This window comes from Camelus dromedarius, chromosome 10 (assembly GCF_036321535.1).
Source record: "Camelus dromedarius isolate mCamDro1 chromosome 10, mCamDro1.pat, whole genome shotgun sequence".
Lineage (NCBI taxonomy): Eukaryota > Metazoa > Chordata > Mammalia > Artiodactyla > Camelidae > Camelus > Camelus dromedarius.
Genome location: NC_087445.1, coordinates 54,741,462 through 54,755,681, shown reverse-complemented (window position 1 = coordinate 54,755,681; position 14,220 = coordinate 54,741,462). Strand labels below are relative to the sequence as shown.

At 35.5% G+C, this 14,220-nt stretch overlaps 1 protein-coding gene across 1 annotated transcript in view; it reads right to left on the bottom strand.

Annotated features, from left to right (window-relative positions):
• Window positions 1–12,965, bottom strand: part of TMEM38B (transmembrane protein 38B) — a 40,673-nt gene extending 27,708 nt beyond the window's left edge. Inside the window, exons 1-2 of the mRNA XM_010978701.3 lie at window positions 12,762–12,965; window positions 2,859–3,015 (exon numbers count right to left, since the gene is read on the bottom strand). Of these exons, the coding sequence (XP_010977003.1) occupies window positions 2,859–3,015; window positions 12,762–12,873 (269 nt within the window). The 5' untranslated portion in view covers window positions 12,874–12,965. The remainder of the gene's footprint in view (window positions 1–2,858; window positions 3,016–12,761) is intronic.
• Window positions 12,966–14,220: the final 1,255 nt, after the last annotated feature.

Here is a 14,220-nt window from a genome sequence, read left to right as displayed (position 1 = left end):
TGTAAGTGGCAATTTTTTCTTAATCTAAATGAAGGATATACAAGTTTTTGTTATACCAATTTGTTACATGTTGCATATATTTTATAAATATTCTTTTGTACCTACTCAATATTAATTAAAATTTTAAATTAAAAAACACATATTGTTCATAATGAAAACTCTTCTTGGTCAAGATCATGCAAATTGAAATCCAGACCGTATTATTTACCAACTCTTCAAGCCTCAATTTCATCTTATGTAAAATGGGGATAATAGAAGATCTCAAGTTAACAAATAATTAAATACTATACTATTAATTCACCACATAAAAATGTATTTCTTATTTTCTATTTCTAACATATCTTTTAGTTTCAGCCAAAAAAATATATATTTATAGACAAGCAATATTATTTCTTCAGTGAATCGACTAATCAAGATCTGTAATTTCTTGCTACTCAAGTATAGAAATCCCATTTAATATAACACCATATAGCAGTCCACTCCTTTAGCAACGTATTCACTGCAGTACTTGGCACACAGTTAACAAAACAAAGCCCCTGCTCTGATAGGCTATTATTCTAGTGGAGTGAGACAAACCAACATTAAAAAGAAATAAACAGACAACATGTCAGATAGCAATACGTCTAAGAAAAAAAAAAGTATGATATGATAGTCATGGGAGAGGAAGTGTTTTTTTCAGAAAAGATCTTCCCCAAAAAAGAAAATATGAGCTTTCTAAGAAAAGAACATTACAGACAAAAGAGAGCAAGCACAAAGGCACGGAGGTAGAATACCTTTGTGTTCAACAAATGCTAAAGCCAATGTGGCTGGAGCAGATGGACCAGAAGTAGAGTAGAAAGACATTACATTAAAGAGACAGGAAGGGAAGATTCTGTAGGGTCTTAAAGGCCACGATAAGTTTTGAATTTTCTTCCTAATAAGATAAGAAACCACTGAGAATAGCAGTAATATGTTCCAACTTACTGTAAATTACTCATTTTATCTACTATGTGAAGAACAGACTCAGGGGGATAACGAAAGAAGTAGCTAGACCACTTAGGAACCTACTGCAACTGTCCAGGCAAGAAATATTGGTAGTTAGTATACAGGAGTAGTGGAAGTGATTAAAAGTGCCAGACTCTGGATATCCATTTTTGTTTTGGTTTTTTTTGGTTTTGCCAATTTTTTAATTGAAGAATACTCAGTAACAATGTGTCAATTTCTGATGTACAGCAAAATGTTTCAGTCATACACAGAAATACATATATTCGTTTTCATATTCTTTTTCATTATAGGTTACTACAAGATACTGAATATAGTTCCCTGTGCTATACAGAAGAAACTTGTTCTTTTATATATTTTTATATATAGTAGTTAATATTTACAAATCTGAAAGTCTCAATTTTTCCCTTCCTGCCCCCTTTCCCCCTTGGTAACTGTAAGATTGTTTACTATGTCTATGAGTCTGTTTCTGTTTTGTAAATGAGCTCATTAGAGTCTTTTTTCTTTTTTTAGATTCCACATATGAGTGGTATCAAATGGTATTTTTCTTTCTCTTTCTGGCTTATTTCACTTAGAATGATGATCTCCAAGTCCATCCATGTTGCTTCAAATGGCATTATTTTATTCTTTTTTGTGGCTGAGTAGTATTCCACTGTATAAATGTACCACAGCTTCTTTATGTATATCTTACTTTTCAAGTACTTCAGCATCTACACTCAAAAAATTATCCAAAATGGCTAATATCCTTTTAAAATATTGCTATAGAAATAAAAGTCCTTGGAAATAAAAATGACATAAAACACATAGCAACTAGAAGACTATACTTTAAGAGATGGTTAAAAAAATCAATAAGAGACAGTGGCTGTTTAAGTGTAAAGGCTCTAAAGTCAAACTTCCTGGTTTTGATTCTAGCTCAATAATTCACAAAATACAAAAATTTTAGCAATGTTTCTCTGTGCCTCAGTTTTCTCATTTCTCAAATGGAAATAATAATAGTTACTTCATAGGACTCTTGTGATTAAATATGACAATGAATAAAAAGAATTTAGCTGACATATGGTAACAACTCAATAAATATTAGCTATCAAATTTATTGTTCTACTCCTAGTTTATACCGCCATAGGTTCCCACTATTACTTTTTCTCAGTCCTCCTATTATTTATATTTCCTTTTATGACTAGTTACATATTCATTTTAAATTATCACAATAAAAATTAAATTTAGATGTTCCTAACATTATATATTTCAGTGATATGGTTTTTAATCAAAAGCATAGCTTTTGCTTTAGATATAACAAGGCTCTCTGATTTGTATTATACTTTTTTTTAACTTGATGGATCAAACCACTTAAAGATAACTGAATTTGGATTTGCAAGAATCTAAAGCAATTCCTACTAATATTTCTCCTTCACTTCAAAATTAAATTCAAAACAAAATTAATGTTAAATTTCATAAGGCTCTGAAAAATCCAACGGAGTACAAGAACAATTACCATAAATATGACTCATAATCACTAGGACTTTCTGTGTAGTTTATCACATTCTTGATTATCCTGTTGCATAACTATGTGTATGGGTTCGGTTCACAAGATCAACTGTTTGGGGTCAAATACTTGATGCCCTTTCATATTTGAAATGCTTCCACTAAAGATACATAAAACAATGGTAACTATACCTACCTCTGGGAGAGGATAAGGGAGAAGGGTAAGAAAGACATATTTTGCACTTAAAACCTTTGGCATTATTAGGGTTCCTTCCCTTGTACATGCATTGACTTTCTAGGAACATAAAATATTTTTTAAAGAAAAAAATTCCATTAACTAATAATTTACAGAACAATTTTTTAATGTCTCATAGTTTACCACAATGGCAGCTTACCAGATTGAAGATGCCAGTAATATGTTAGTGTTGTTTGCAAGAAACCTCAGTGGAGGTTCTGCAAGCAGTATACAGGATAAAATTCCTCCACCAAAGCAGTGGAGCATAGCAGTAAACCAGCTTGACAGAGGATTCTTCCATGCCATCGCTGCTGCTCCTGAAATGATAAAGTAAAAATGTGGTCTGAAATACTGTATATTAAACAAGTCCTGAGGTACCTGTGGCTCTAAAGAAATACACTTCTTAATATCATAACTTTCTAGGACTTATTATTACTCATAAGTGTGACAATCATGATTATAAATGGCACCTTCTGTTCTTTGAATCAAAACTGGAAACATTTTGTTAGGACATGGGTGATTTGGGGCACCTTTAAAAACTCTGTTCAGGATCTTACTGTCAGTTTCCTAGTAGTACATTATTATAAACAATCTCCCCACCTATTGTCTCCTTTTATTCCCAACCCTATTCTAGGTACGCTGGTTGATATGTCAAAGCGATACATTAAGAAAAATTTATAATCTTAAGTACTTTGGAAAATAAAAGCTGAAATAAAGAAACAAAATTTTCAGTATGACAAGCTGGAAACAGAATAACAAAATAAACCAGAGGTGAAAGGTTGATGAGGAACAGGTATTTACATTATCTCAAGTGTCTCCTAACAAATTACTTATTAATCATGGAGAAAAATAGTAACTTTAGGGTGGACAAATCTTGAAGATATAACTATAAAACAAACAACATCAGGTGACTCCTCACATTTTGCACCAAGAAGACATCATCACTTCTGCAGTATTTCTACCAAAAATGTATAACCTGAATTAATTGAATCAGACATACTCAAATTGAGGGCTATTCTGAAAAAACAAACAAATAACAACATAGCTTATATTTTAACAACGTCACAGTCTAGAAACACAAAAACAGGGCTGATGAAATGTTCCAGATTAAATGACATTAAAGAAACAACTAAATGCAATGCATTTCCTAGATCATATCATATAAAGAATATTTATAAAGGATCTTTTTGGACAATTGATGAAATCTAAATATGGACTGTGGCCTTGATAACTGTAGTGTATCACTGTTAAACTTCCTAATTTTAATAACTGTACAGTGGTTCTTAAAATTAATAAACTGAAGTAATTAGAAGTAACTGGGCAAAAATGCCTCCAAATTTACACTCAAGTGGTTCTGAAAAAATACTATGCATAAACAAAAACATTCAGAGAGGATGCTAAAGTACAAACTTCTAGTTATAAGATAAATAAGTTCTTAGGATCTAATGTACAGTGTAATAGCTGTAGTCAATAGTACTGTATGATACTGTATTTTATACTTGAAATTTGCTAAGAGGATAGGTTTTAAGTGTTGTCACCACACACATACAAAAAAAGGTAACTATATGAGATGATGGATGTGCTAACTAATTTGATTATGGTAATTACTTCACAATGTTTATGTGTATATATGTAATCATCACATTGTATACTTTAAATATGTATAATTTTGTCAGTTATATGTCAGTACAGATAGGAAAAAATAAAATAAGTGAGGTAAAATGCTAATAGTTGGTGATTCTGGGTAAAGTATATAGGAGTTCCTTGACCTAGTCTGGCAACTTTCCTTTAAGTTTGAAATTATTAAAGGAAAAAGTACAAAAAAAGTTTTTCAAGTCAGCCATAGACATAGAAGCAAATTATAAAAACAAAAGTAGAAATTTATTAGATGCTAAAATAGGGAGCTAGAGATAGGCAATTAATAAAGCCAACCCAAAGCTGTTTTTGGAAAAGACCAATAAAACAACCATTGTTCAACAAGTCTGAAAAAGGCAGGGGAGGGAAGAAGAATGAAAATTAATGCCTAACATTAGAAGCAAAAAAAAAAAAAAAAGGGAAATGATTTGAGAGCTTTTCTCATTATAAGAAAACAACATGTATTTAACCTAATAAATATGAAGATGTAGTTGAAATGGACAATTTTCTAAGAAACTAGATATTAGCAAAATTCCCTTAAGAACAGATATAAATTTGAACATACAAATAACTATGGAAAAAGTTACAGGGCAGTCCAAGATCTATCCTGAGAAAGTGCTAGACTCAGATAAATTAATAGGAAACATTTATCAAATAGTTTTGGGTTACTCTTTTTTTTAAGTTACATAACTATTACAGAGTTTAGCAAACCATTACAGAGTTTAGAAAAGCTTAAATCATTATATGAAAACAACATAACTCCAACATAAAATTATAAAGAAAACAAAGAAGAGAGAATGAGAGAGGAAGGAGAAAGAGAAGGAGTCAGGGAGGAAGAGAGAAGGGAAAGGAGGGAGGGAAGAAACAAAAGAGGAAAGAAGACACACTGTAATTCTAACTTATGAGTATAGTGCACAAATACATCAATAACAAATTGAAATCAATAGTTTTTCAAAAGGATAATAAATCATAACCAAGTAGATTTCATCCAAAGAATTTAAGGGACATTCCATATTTAGAAATTCATTAAAATCATTCACTATATAAACAAATTTATGATCATTCCTTTAGATAGACAGTAAAAGATCACTTGCTAAAAATTCAATATTCTAAGTTTTTTAAAAAATCTAGCAATCTAAGAACAGAAAAAAAAAAAAAAGCCATGAAGGAAAAGATTTACAAGTCTGACATCATCAGAATTTAAAACTTCTATTTAACAAAAAAATGGGATAAAACAATTTTTTTTAACTAACAAAGCAAATTCCAATAAATCAACAGAAAAAGACAACAAACTCAATAGAAAAATGAGCAAGTCACAAAGCAGAAAATATAAATCACTAAGAAACATGCCAAAAAATAAACAAAGGAAAAGTCCTTAACTCATCATTAATCAAACAAAAACAAAATTAAAAATGTTACTTCACACACCTTCAATTGGCAAAAAAAAAAAAAATTACAACTTAATATCAATAAATTGGTAAAAGTATGAGGAAATTCATATACCTCTAGTGAGAATAAAAATAAGCAAAACCATTCTGAAAAACAATTTCATAGTTATCAATTAAAATTTTAAATTGACTTAAGTGCCCAAGGAGTTTCATACAAGAATATTGAAGCAGTGCTGTTTACAATGCTGTGATAAAAATGAAAACTATAAATGGCCACCATCAGAGGAATAGTTAAACAAACCATGATCAGCTGTACTATGGTATACAAGAGCAATTCAAGAGTGTGGTAGATCAATATCAACATGGGAAGATCCACAAGACATGCTGCTGAATAAAAACAAAAACCAAATACAATCATGTTGAAAAAAATATTATAGCATGTAATTATTTATGGGCAGAAATCAAACACTATGTATTTGTATAGGTACATACATGGAATGCACAGAAAAGGGTCTGAAATACACCAAAATATTAACTGTTACCTCCTGAGGAAGCTTAGAATTAGGGAAGATTGTCAAAGGGGCTTTACATTTATTTAATTATATTGATTATATTATTTGATGATATATGAATTCTTGAAAAAAAGTTTATTAATTATAAAATTAAACAAAAATTTAGCCAATTATGTCATATCCAATCTGAGAAAACCAATGCATCTATTCAAAACAAATGTAGCAGCTTTACATGAACTGATATGACAAAAAGAAAACCTTCGGTATATAAACAATATGTACAGTAAGAAATCATTTGCTGGGGAAAAGAAAAAATGATGTATTTCTATAGGTACACACACATGCAGCTAATGCATAAAATAAGGTATTCAAGAATACCCAACCAAACTGTAAACTGTTGTTACCTTTTAGGGAGAGGCACATTTATGCAAAAACAGACAATAAAATAAATTATGCAAATGTATGTGTGAGTTCAGTAGAGTAACATCATACTTGTACTAACATGGGAATTCATCTATATGTGCTCAGGGGAAAAAAGGAGAGGGAGATAAAAATTTAAATATTGCAACCCACCATTCCACACAACAAAATGTGCCCAGGAGTGAACATGAGTTGGCAGATGTGAATTTTCAGTGGTGTACATATCCCATCAAATGAAGTGATGCCAAGGTTTAATGATATGCATCTGGTGATAACTCAAGAAATGGCGACCTATACCAATATGGAAGAAAAATTAGTTTTGAAACACTTACTATAAAACAAGACGTCAATCTCCAGTGTAGCAATTTCTCCTAAACTTAAATATTTTTCAAGAGTTATTTTGATGATACGTGGTCATGCTGTCTTTATAGAGCCAAACCCTTACGTAAGATGTGAGACCAATATGTCTCTCTATATACATATATACTGTTATCCATCTAAATATGTATACAGGCACTGTTTGGTATTACCCTGTACAGTGATGACTGATTATAACACTGGTCAGTCAGCACAGTGATGAATATGATCTTTTCCTTTGGTCAATGGACATTCACTGCCATGCTGAGCCATTCTCATACTGAGAGGCAATACAGAGTCCTCAACAGTACAGACTCTGGAGTTTAATTGCCCAGCTATAAATCCTGGCTCCAGCACTTACTCTTTGTGTGAACGCCACAAGGTAACTGTTCTCCCACATCTTAAAAAAAAATAAATAAGTACATACATATGTGTGCATGTGCGTGTGTGTATGGAGAGAGACAGAAGGCAGGGCAGGGAGAGGGAGGGAGGAAAAGGAAAAGGAAAACCTACTTCACAGGATTTTTGTAAGGGTTGACTGTGAGTGAGTACGTTTAAAGCATTTAGAATGTGGGCCTGGCAGATAGTAACAGTAAGTATCAGCTATCACTATTATGACAGAAGTGAACAGAAATGAAAAGCAAAATTCCCCTTTCCTCTCTACTTCTATCCTTCAATCATACTCATTTCCTATGGGTGACACCTTCCAGATTTTTTTCTATGCTTATTTACACATAAATAAGCACACCTTTTCCCTCTTCTTCTCCCACAACCCCATCCTGTGTGTGTGTGTGTGTGTGTGTGTGTGTGTGTGTGTGTGTGTGCGTGCGCGTGTGTGTGTGTTCCCTCTGTCTCTCACAGGCATACCCTGGTTAGCTCTGTGGACAGATTCTGGAAATGGGAGCTCTAACTGAACAAGAGCTATAGCACAGTTACTATGAAGACACATTCCAAAGTAACTGATTACTTCTGATAAATATACTATTAGGGAACACTAGCTCATATCTCTAGCCTCTGTATCCCTTAGTGCTACTCTAATGGAAGATTTAGCATTATGATCATCCATCTGACACAACAATTTGGCTTAGCCAAATTCAAATATTCAAAACCCAGTTTTCCTTTGACCATTAAAACAGTCCAAATCAAATTTACTAAATTTGATGCTTTCACACAGATTACTCACTCATGTAATATGCATTTCTGATTAAGTCTGTCAAAATAACTTTCCTTTTCCCTCAATTTTCACATTATTTTACCCTTTCCTCTTAAGACACACCATATTCTAGATTTTGTTCACAAGTGTTAGTTCCATTATAAGATCGTTATCCCTTGAGACTCTAAGAGACATTAATATAAAGAAGGTGCTCTATAAATGTTTACTGTATGAGAGAAAAATACATGTGAAATATTTCAAAAGTGTGAATATGACAATTTTACTACCCTTAATTTCCCTTAGTCTTATCACAAGTCACTGAAGTAGCTGTGATTATGTATCAGTTTTGTGACTCTCTGTAGAACCTCTAACCTCTCTTGGCTTAAATTTCAACTTTCATAAAATGAGAATAACACGTAATTTATAAGAATTTAAAATGAGAGACTATGAGCAAGGTAGCAGGATACAAAATAAACATACAGAAATCAGTTGCATTTCTTTACACTGACAATGAAACAGCAGGAAAAGAAAGTAAAGTAACAGTCCCTTTTAAAATTGCACCCAAAACAATAAAACACTTAGGAATAAATCTCACCAAGGAGGTGAAAGACTTATACATGGAGAGCTACAAAACACTGATTAAGGAAATTAAAGGTGACTTAAGAAAATGGAAAGATATTCCATGCTCTTGGATTAGAAGAATCAATATTGTTAAAATGGCCATACTACCCAAAGGAATCTACAGATTTAATGCTTTATTCCTGGATTTAATTTCTGAAAGCAAAGGAGAAACTGACTGGTGATGTGGAAATGACAGAAATCACAGGAGAAAATAACCATGTCAAATGACAACTTATTGAGAAAGTGCTAAGTACTGAGAAACCAGGAACATTAAATGAATCTGCAAAGAGAGAGCACAGAATGGTTGAGAACTTTGAAATCAGCCCAAAAACTAGCTCTATAATTTACCAAATTATGTGACTTAAGTAAAGGGTATTTTATTCCCATAAAACTATTCCTCATCTGAAAAATGAGTTCAATAATACCTATCTAAAAAGATGTGTTAGGATTAGAATTAAGATACTAAAATGTTCTGCATGTAACAGAAATGAATGAATATTGTGTAAGAAAGGTAGTGCAACCTATGTGACACTATGAGGAAAGAGAAGGAGGGGAAGGAAGAGGAACAGGGGCAGTGGGGGGAGACGACAATGACAACAGCACAGTTGAGTTTCTCTAGGGCTATAACAGTATCTTTCATCTTAACATCCTCAACATCTAATACAGTGTCTGATACATTTCAATGAATATTTGTTTAATCGAACTACCTACAATTTGAAAGAAGTTAGCAAAACAGTGGTCAGAGAATTAAGAGTAAAGTAATAGATTTTGTGTGTAAAAATCAAGTAGAGATAATTCTAAATTTTCAGAAAGTCTTACAGAAAACAACAATCAGATATAAATGTAGGATTAAAGATATGTGTTTATTTTAATGAAGACTTAAATGAGGAAAAAACAGAGAAGACAGATTTTAAATGTGAGATAAGAGATTAAAATTGACGATGCAAATTTTCTGTTAAAATGATTTCTGACCAACAGATCTCAAAGAAGCATTTTCCAACTTCTTAATAAAATGCCCAAGAAAACAGGAAAAAACAGACAAACAAACAAACAAAAAACCTACACTGCCAGACAAAACTAAAAACTATAGACATCAGATGCCAGAGTACAGGAGGAACTACAGTTAAGTATGAGGCAAATGGAAGTAAACTAAGAAATAAAAAACAATCCAACATATTAAATAATACCCTGATGTCTTTACTTATGAAGCACAAGTCACATGGAAAAGGAAAGCTGGGGTGAGAGAGGGAAAAATCACCTTTCCCTGGATTTGAAGAACTACAACCTAAAGCAAACAAAAAAGGCGATGGATGCTACCCTTACCAACACCACGTAAGAGTTAATCCCCTTTACCCGCCTGCCCCCAACAGCACCTTTTAAGATCTAGACTACAAATCGTTAAGATGTAAATTGTAGAAAGTGGGGAGTGGTAGAGTACATTCCAAAATGTACTCTAGGTTGAGGGAATAAGAAGAATCCTGGTAGCAGTACATAGATGAATTGTAGTTTTATTGTACTACAGGTCTGAGTTTTAGAGAATCAGTCACTGGGGAACAGAAAAAAGCTGCCAATTAAGTAAAATTTTAAATAAAGTATTGGCAAAATCAAACCCCCTAGTGAAATGATACATCAAACAAGCAGAGTTTATGACAAAAATGTAAGGATAATTTATTTTTTAATGTATTACATTACATTTTAAATAGGAAAAACAATATGATCAACTCAATAGATTTATAGAAGTGAAAATGCAAATGGCCAATAAACTTAAGCACAAATTCAAGGGAGGATATAGCTCAGTGGTAGAGTACATGCCTAGCATGCATGATGTCCAGGGTTCAATCCCCAGTACTTCCATTAAAAAATAAATAAATAAAAATAAACCTAATTACCTCCTCTCCCCCCCCAAAAAAGCACAAACTCATTAGTAACCATGACTGATGCAAATGAAAATTATGTTTTCTGATCATGAGAATGACAAGATACTTAGGACTGATAACAGCAAGTACTGTGAAAGGAAACAAGTAAGACTAACACAATCCTGGTAAAAGCTTAAATTAAGTAGGTACACTCTTCTGTGTGAATTCTATAATTTTTACCTGCTTACAAGTACTGGTACTAGAATATAAGGTTTTTATACCATGTGACATATTGTATTAGCATTCAGCTAGTCCAGTGGTTCTCAAGGCTTTTGGTCTCAGGACTCCTCTGCAACCCTCAAAACTAGTGCGATCAATGGTAGACAGAGGCTTGGGAAAGGCTGACTACAAAGGGGCAAAAGGCAATCTAGGATAGGTGATAAAACTGTTCTGTATCTTGATTGTGGTGAGAGTTACCTGACTGTATATGTTTGTCCAAAATCATAGAACTTTAAGGGGGTGAATATAATGTATGTAAATGAAACCTTAAAAGAGACTTGACTCAAAAAAAGAAATTCTTTAAGATTCCCAAAGAACTTTTGTTTATGTGGGTTATCAATATTTAGTATATTAGAAATTATGAGAAAATTTGTAAATAGTTCTTTATGTCTTCATTATTTAAATAATAAATGCACTAAATGTTAACAAATAATATATTCTTTATGAAAAATAACTATTTTCCAAAGCAAAAAACATTTAGAGAGAAAACTCACATTTTTTTAGTAAATCTCTTTCATGTCTGGCTTCAAGTAGAAAAAAATTTGGTTCTCATACCTGCTTCTGCATTCAATCGCTTACAGTATGGCAGGTCATGTGGCCTCTTGAAAACGCCACTGAACACTTATGAGAAAGTAAGTGTGAAAAAGACAGTATCTACATATTAGGATGAAACAATTTTTCACCTAGAAGTGTCAGGAACCCCAGGGGTTCCTGGGCCACACTTTGAAAATCTCTGACTTAACCTATACAAGAAAATACCAAATACTGAGTATGGCAGAATAATAAAATGTACTTATTTTCAAATCAAGGAAGCAGTCTCTCATGCAGATAATCTATCCTGATTTAATACACTAATATTTCCCCGGTCAAAACGTCCACTAAACAATGATTCGGACTGAGCTACAAATTTCAACTTTAAAAAATATATATGAGGTCCGAGGATTTAAACAGTTAAGTCCGTAATAAAGCAGCACCCTCAAGCCCTCACTCACTGACTCTAGGACAGGCAGAATAAAAGCAGTACGAACATGGAGAAAGGCAAAGAAAATGCCTGAGCTCAAAGAAACAGGAGACCATAAAACAAAAAGTCAGGTAGAATAACTGCAAAAGTAAAGCAATACAAGGGCGAACATATTCGGAATGTGAAATACAAGAAAAAAACAGATATTGCTCCTTAAAAGAACTCAAAACGCTGTAAAAAGACATCCCCCTTCTAAGAGACAGTTAAACTATCCTAAATGACACTTCTTGAACCATGTCACTCATATGACCGAAAATGGGACTCCACCGTCTTCTCAAGTACCACTGTGTCTAACACGCCAAGCGAGGTGGGAGAACTCCGCGTCCAGGGGAAGGTAGGGGTGCCTGCTCGAGGCTTTTTATTTAAGTGTTTACACAACTTTCAGAGCCGGAGAGCCGTCCAGAACTAGTCACTCCCCCATGCGACTAAGTCAGACGCGCCGTTCCTGGGAGTTCTGTTCCCAGGTCACTTTAAAACACTTTCCCGGGAAGCGCTGGCACCACCCGGCAGTCCCCGGGCTCCGCAGCGGCCGCCCCGCCACCTGTCCCCGGGTCCCGCCCGCGGCGGTGGGGCGGCCCCGCACTCCCATGACGCCGCCTCGCGGACCCGGGCGCGCCTCCTCCGACGAGGACCGGGACCGCCTCCCTCCCGCGGCCTCAGCTCCCCCGTCTGCACTCGAGGGGCCGGACAAGCCGGCTCTAAAGCCCCTCCAGCTCCACTACCCGGCCCCGGGCGGGAGGCAGCCCGGCCGCTCACCCCGCTCAGGCGTCCTCGCGGTGAGACGGCCCTGAGGGGGCTGGTCTGCGGCGCCCCGCACTCACCCGGCTGACGCTTCAGCGCCATCACCGACACCAGGTAGTGGGCGATGTCAAAAAAGGGGAACATGGAAGTACGAGAAAACGCAAGGGTCAGCTCATTCCAAGGAGAGTCCATCGCGACGACCGAGCGCGGCAGCCGGACGGCCGCAGCGACGGGTTCCCGGTGTACGCGAAGAGGCGTGGGGGAGGGGACGGCTGCGGCCGCGCGCTCTTTGGCGCGGCCTCGAGGAGCCCTGCGCGTGCGCTCCGGCGCCGGCGCGCGGAGGGGCGGGGCCGCGTGTCCCGGGAGCCGTGGGCGCGCTGGCGTTTGGTGGGTGGGCGGGGTGAGTGGCTTACCCCGTGCTCTCGCGAGGCAGTCCTTGTTCTAATAAGAGTCCAGCATCTTCTCCATGCTGGGTACTGTGTCATACCCGAGAGAATGGGCAGATGAATACAACATAAATAATGAATTTTAAAATGCATTATGTATGTGAACTTTTAGTGCATTTATTATTTTTAAAACGAGTAAAGAACTACTTGAATTTTTTTCCCAGTTATGTCTAATATGCTAAATATTGACACATGGAACCCAAATAAAGTCTCGAGGACTCTTTGGGATCTTCAAGAACCTTTTTTAAAGTTTTAACTTACATACATTTTATTTATCCTTTTTTAGTATAAAGTTCTTTGGTTTTGAATAAGCACAGTCTGCAAGGGGAGACGTTCGGAGTCAGATTTATTTCTGTAAATTGATGTCACTCACCTAACATTTCTAGAGCAACTACAGTGTGCAAGTCACACTGTGCCTTATTGGAATGTAAAAAAAGAATATGATGAACATCCTGCTCTCTGGAAATGTGTTTTCCCAAGGGAGATTACAAAGCAGGCAGGAAGAAGTACAGGTGCTGTGGTAGGGTAGTTCCAAGGAGAGGAAAACTGTATCAGAGAAATGGTCAGGGGAACTGGCCTCTAAAAGCTAAGTGAAAGATGAAGGGAAGTATTTTGGCTAGACTACAAAGTGAGAAATAAGCTTTAAAAAGTCCTTGAATGACAGACCATAAACTGGACGGTTTAGCCCCGGAGTCCAAGCTCCTGATCACTACATTTTATGTTCAGACAAATCAGAGCCAGAATACAGTCTGTTAACCATTATGCTAAACTGGACTTTTCTTTGGGGGAGATGGGGTACAATCAAGCAACAAGATTAGGAATAAACACAGTCTGCAAGGGGAGATCTTAGTGAGAAGAGACTTAGAGGCAGGCGGAAATGGAGGGTATTTACTGGTCCAAGCAAAAGGTAGTGGAGGGTGAGGACAACTGGAACAGGGAACCAGATGGGGGAAGATGCAGTAGAACCAGAATAGGCTGGATGTCAACTCAAAGAAGGATATGGGGAGTGGGCGAGTAGGATTATGATTGCATTCAGAAAAATAGGAAACAAGGAGAGGAGCAGACTTGGGTAAGAAAAACCCAAATTTAGTTG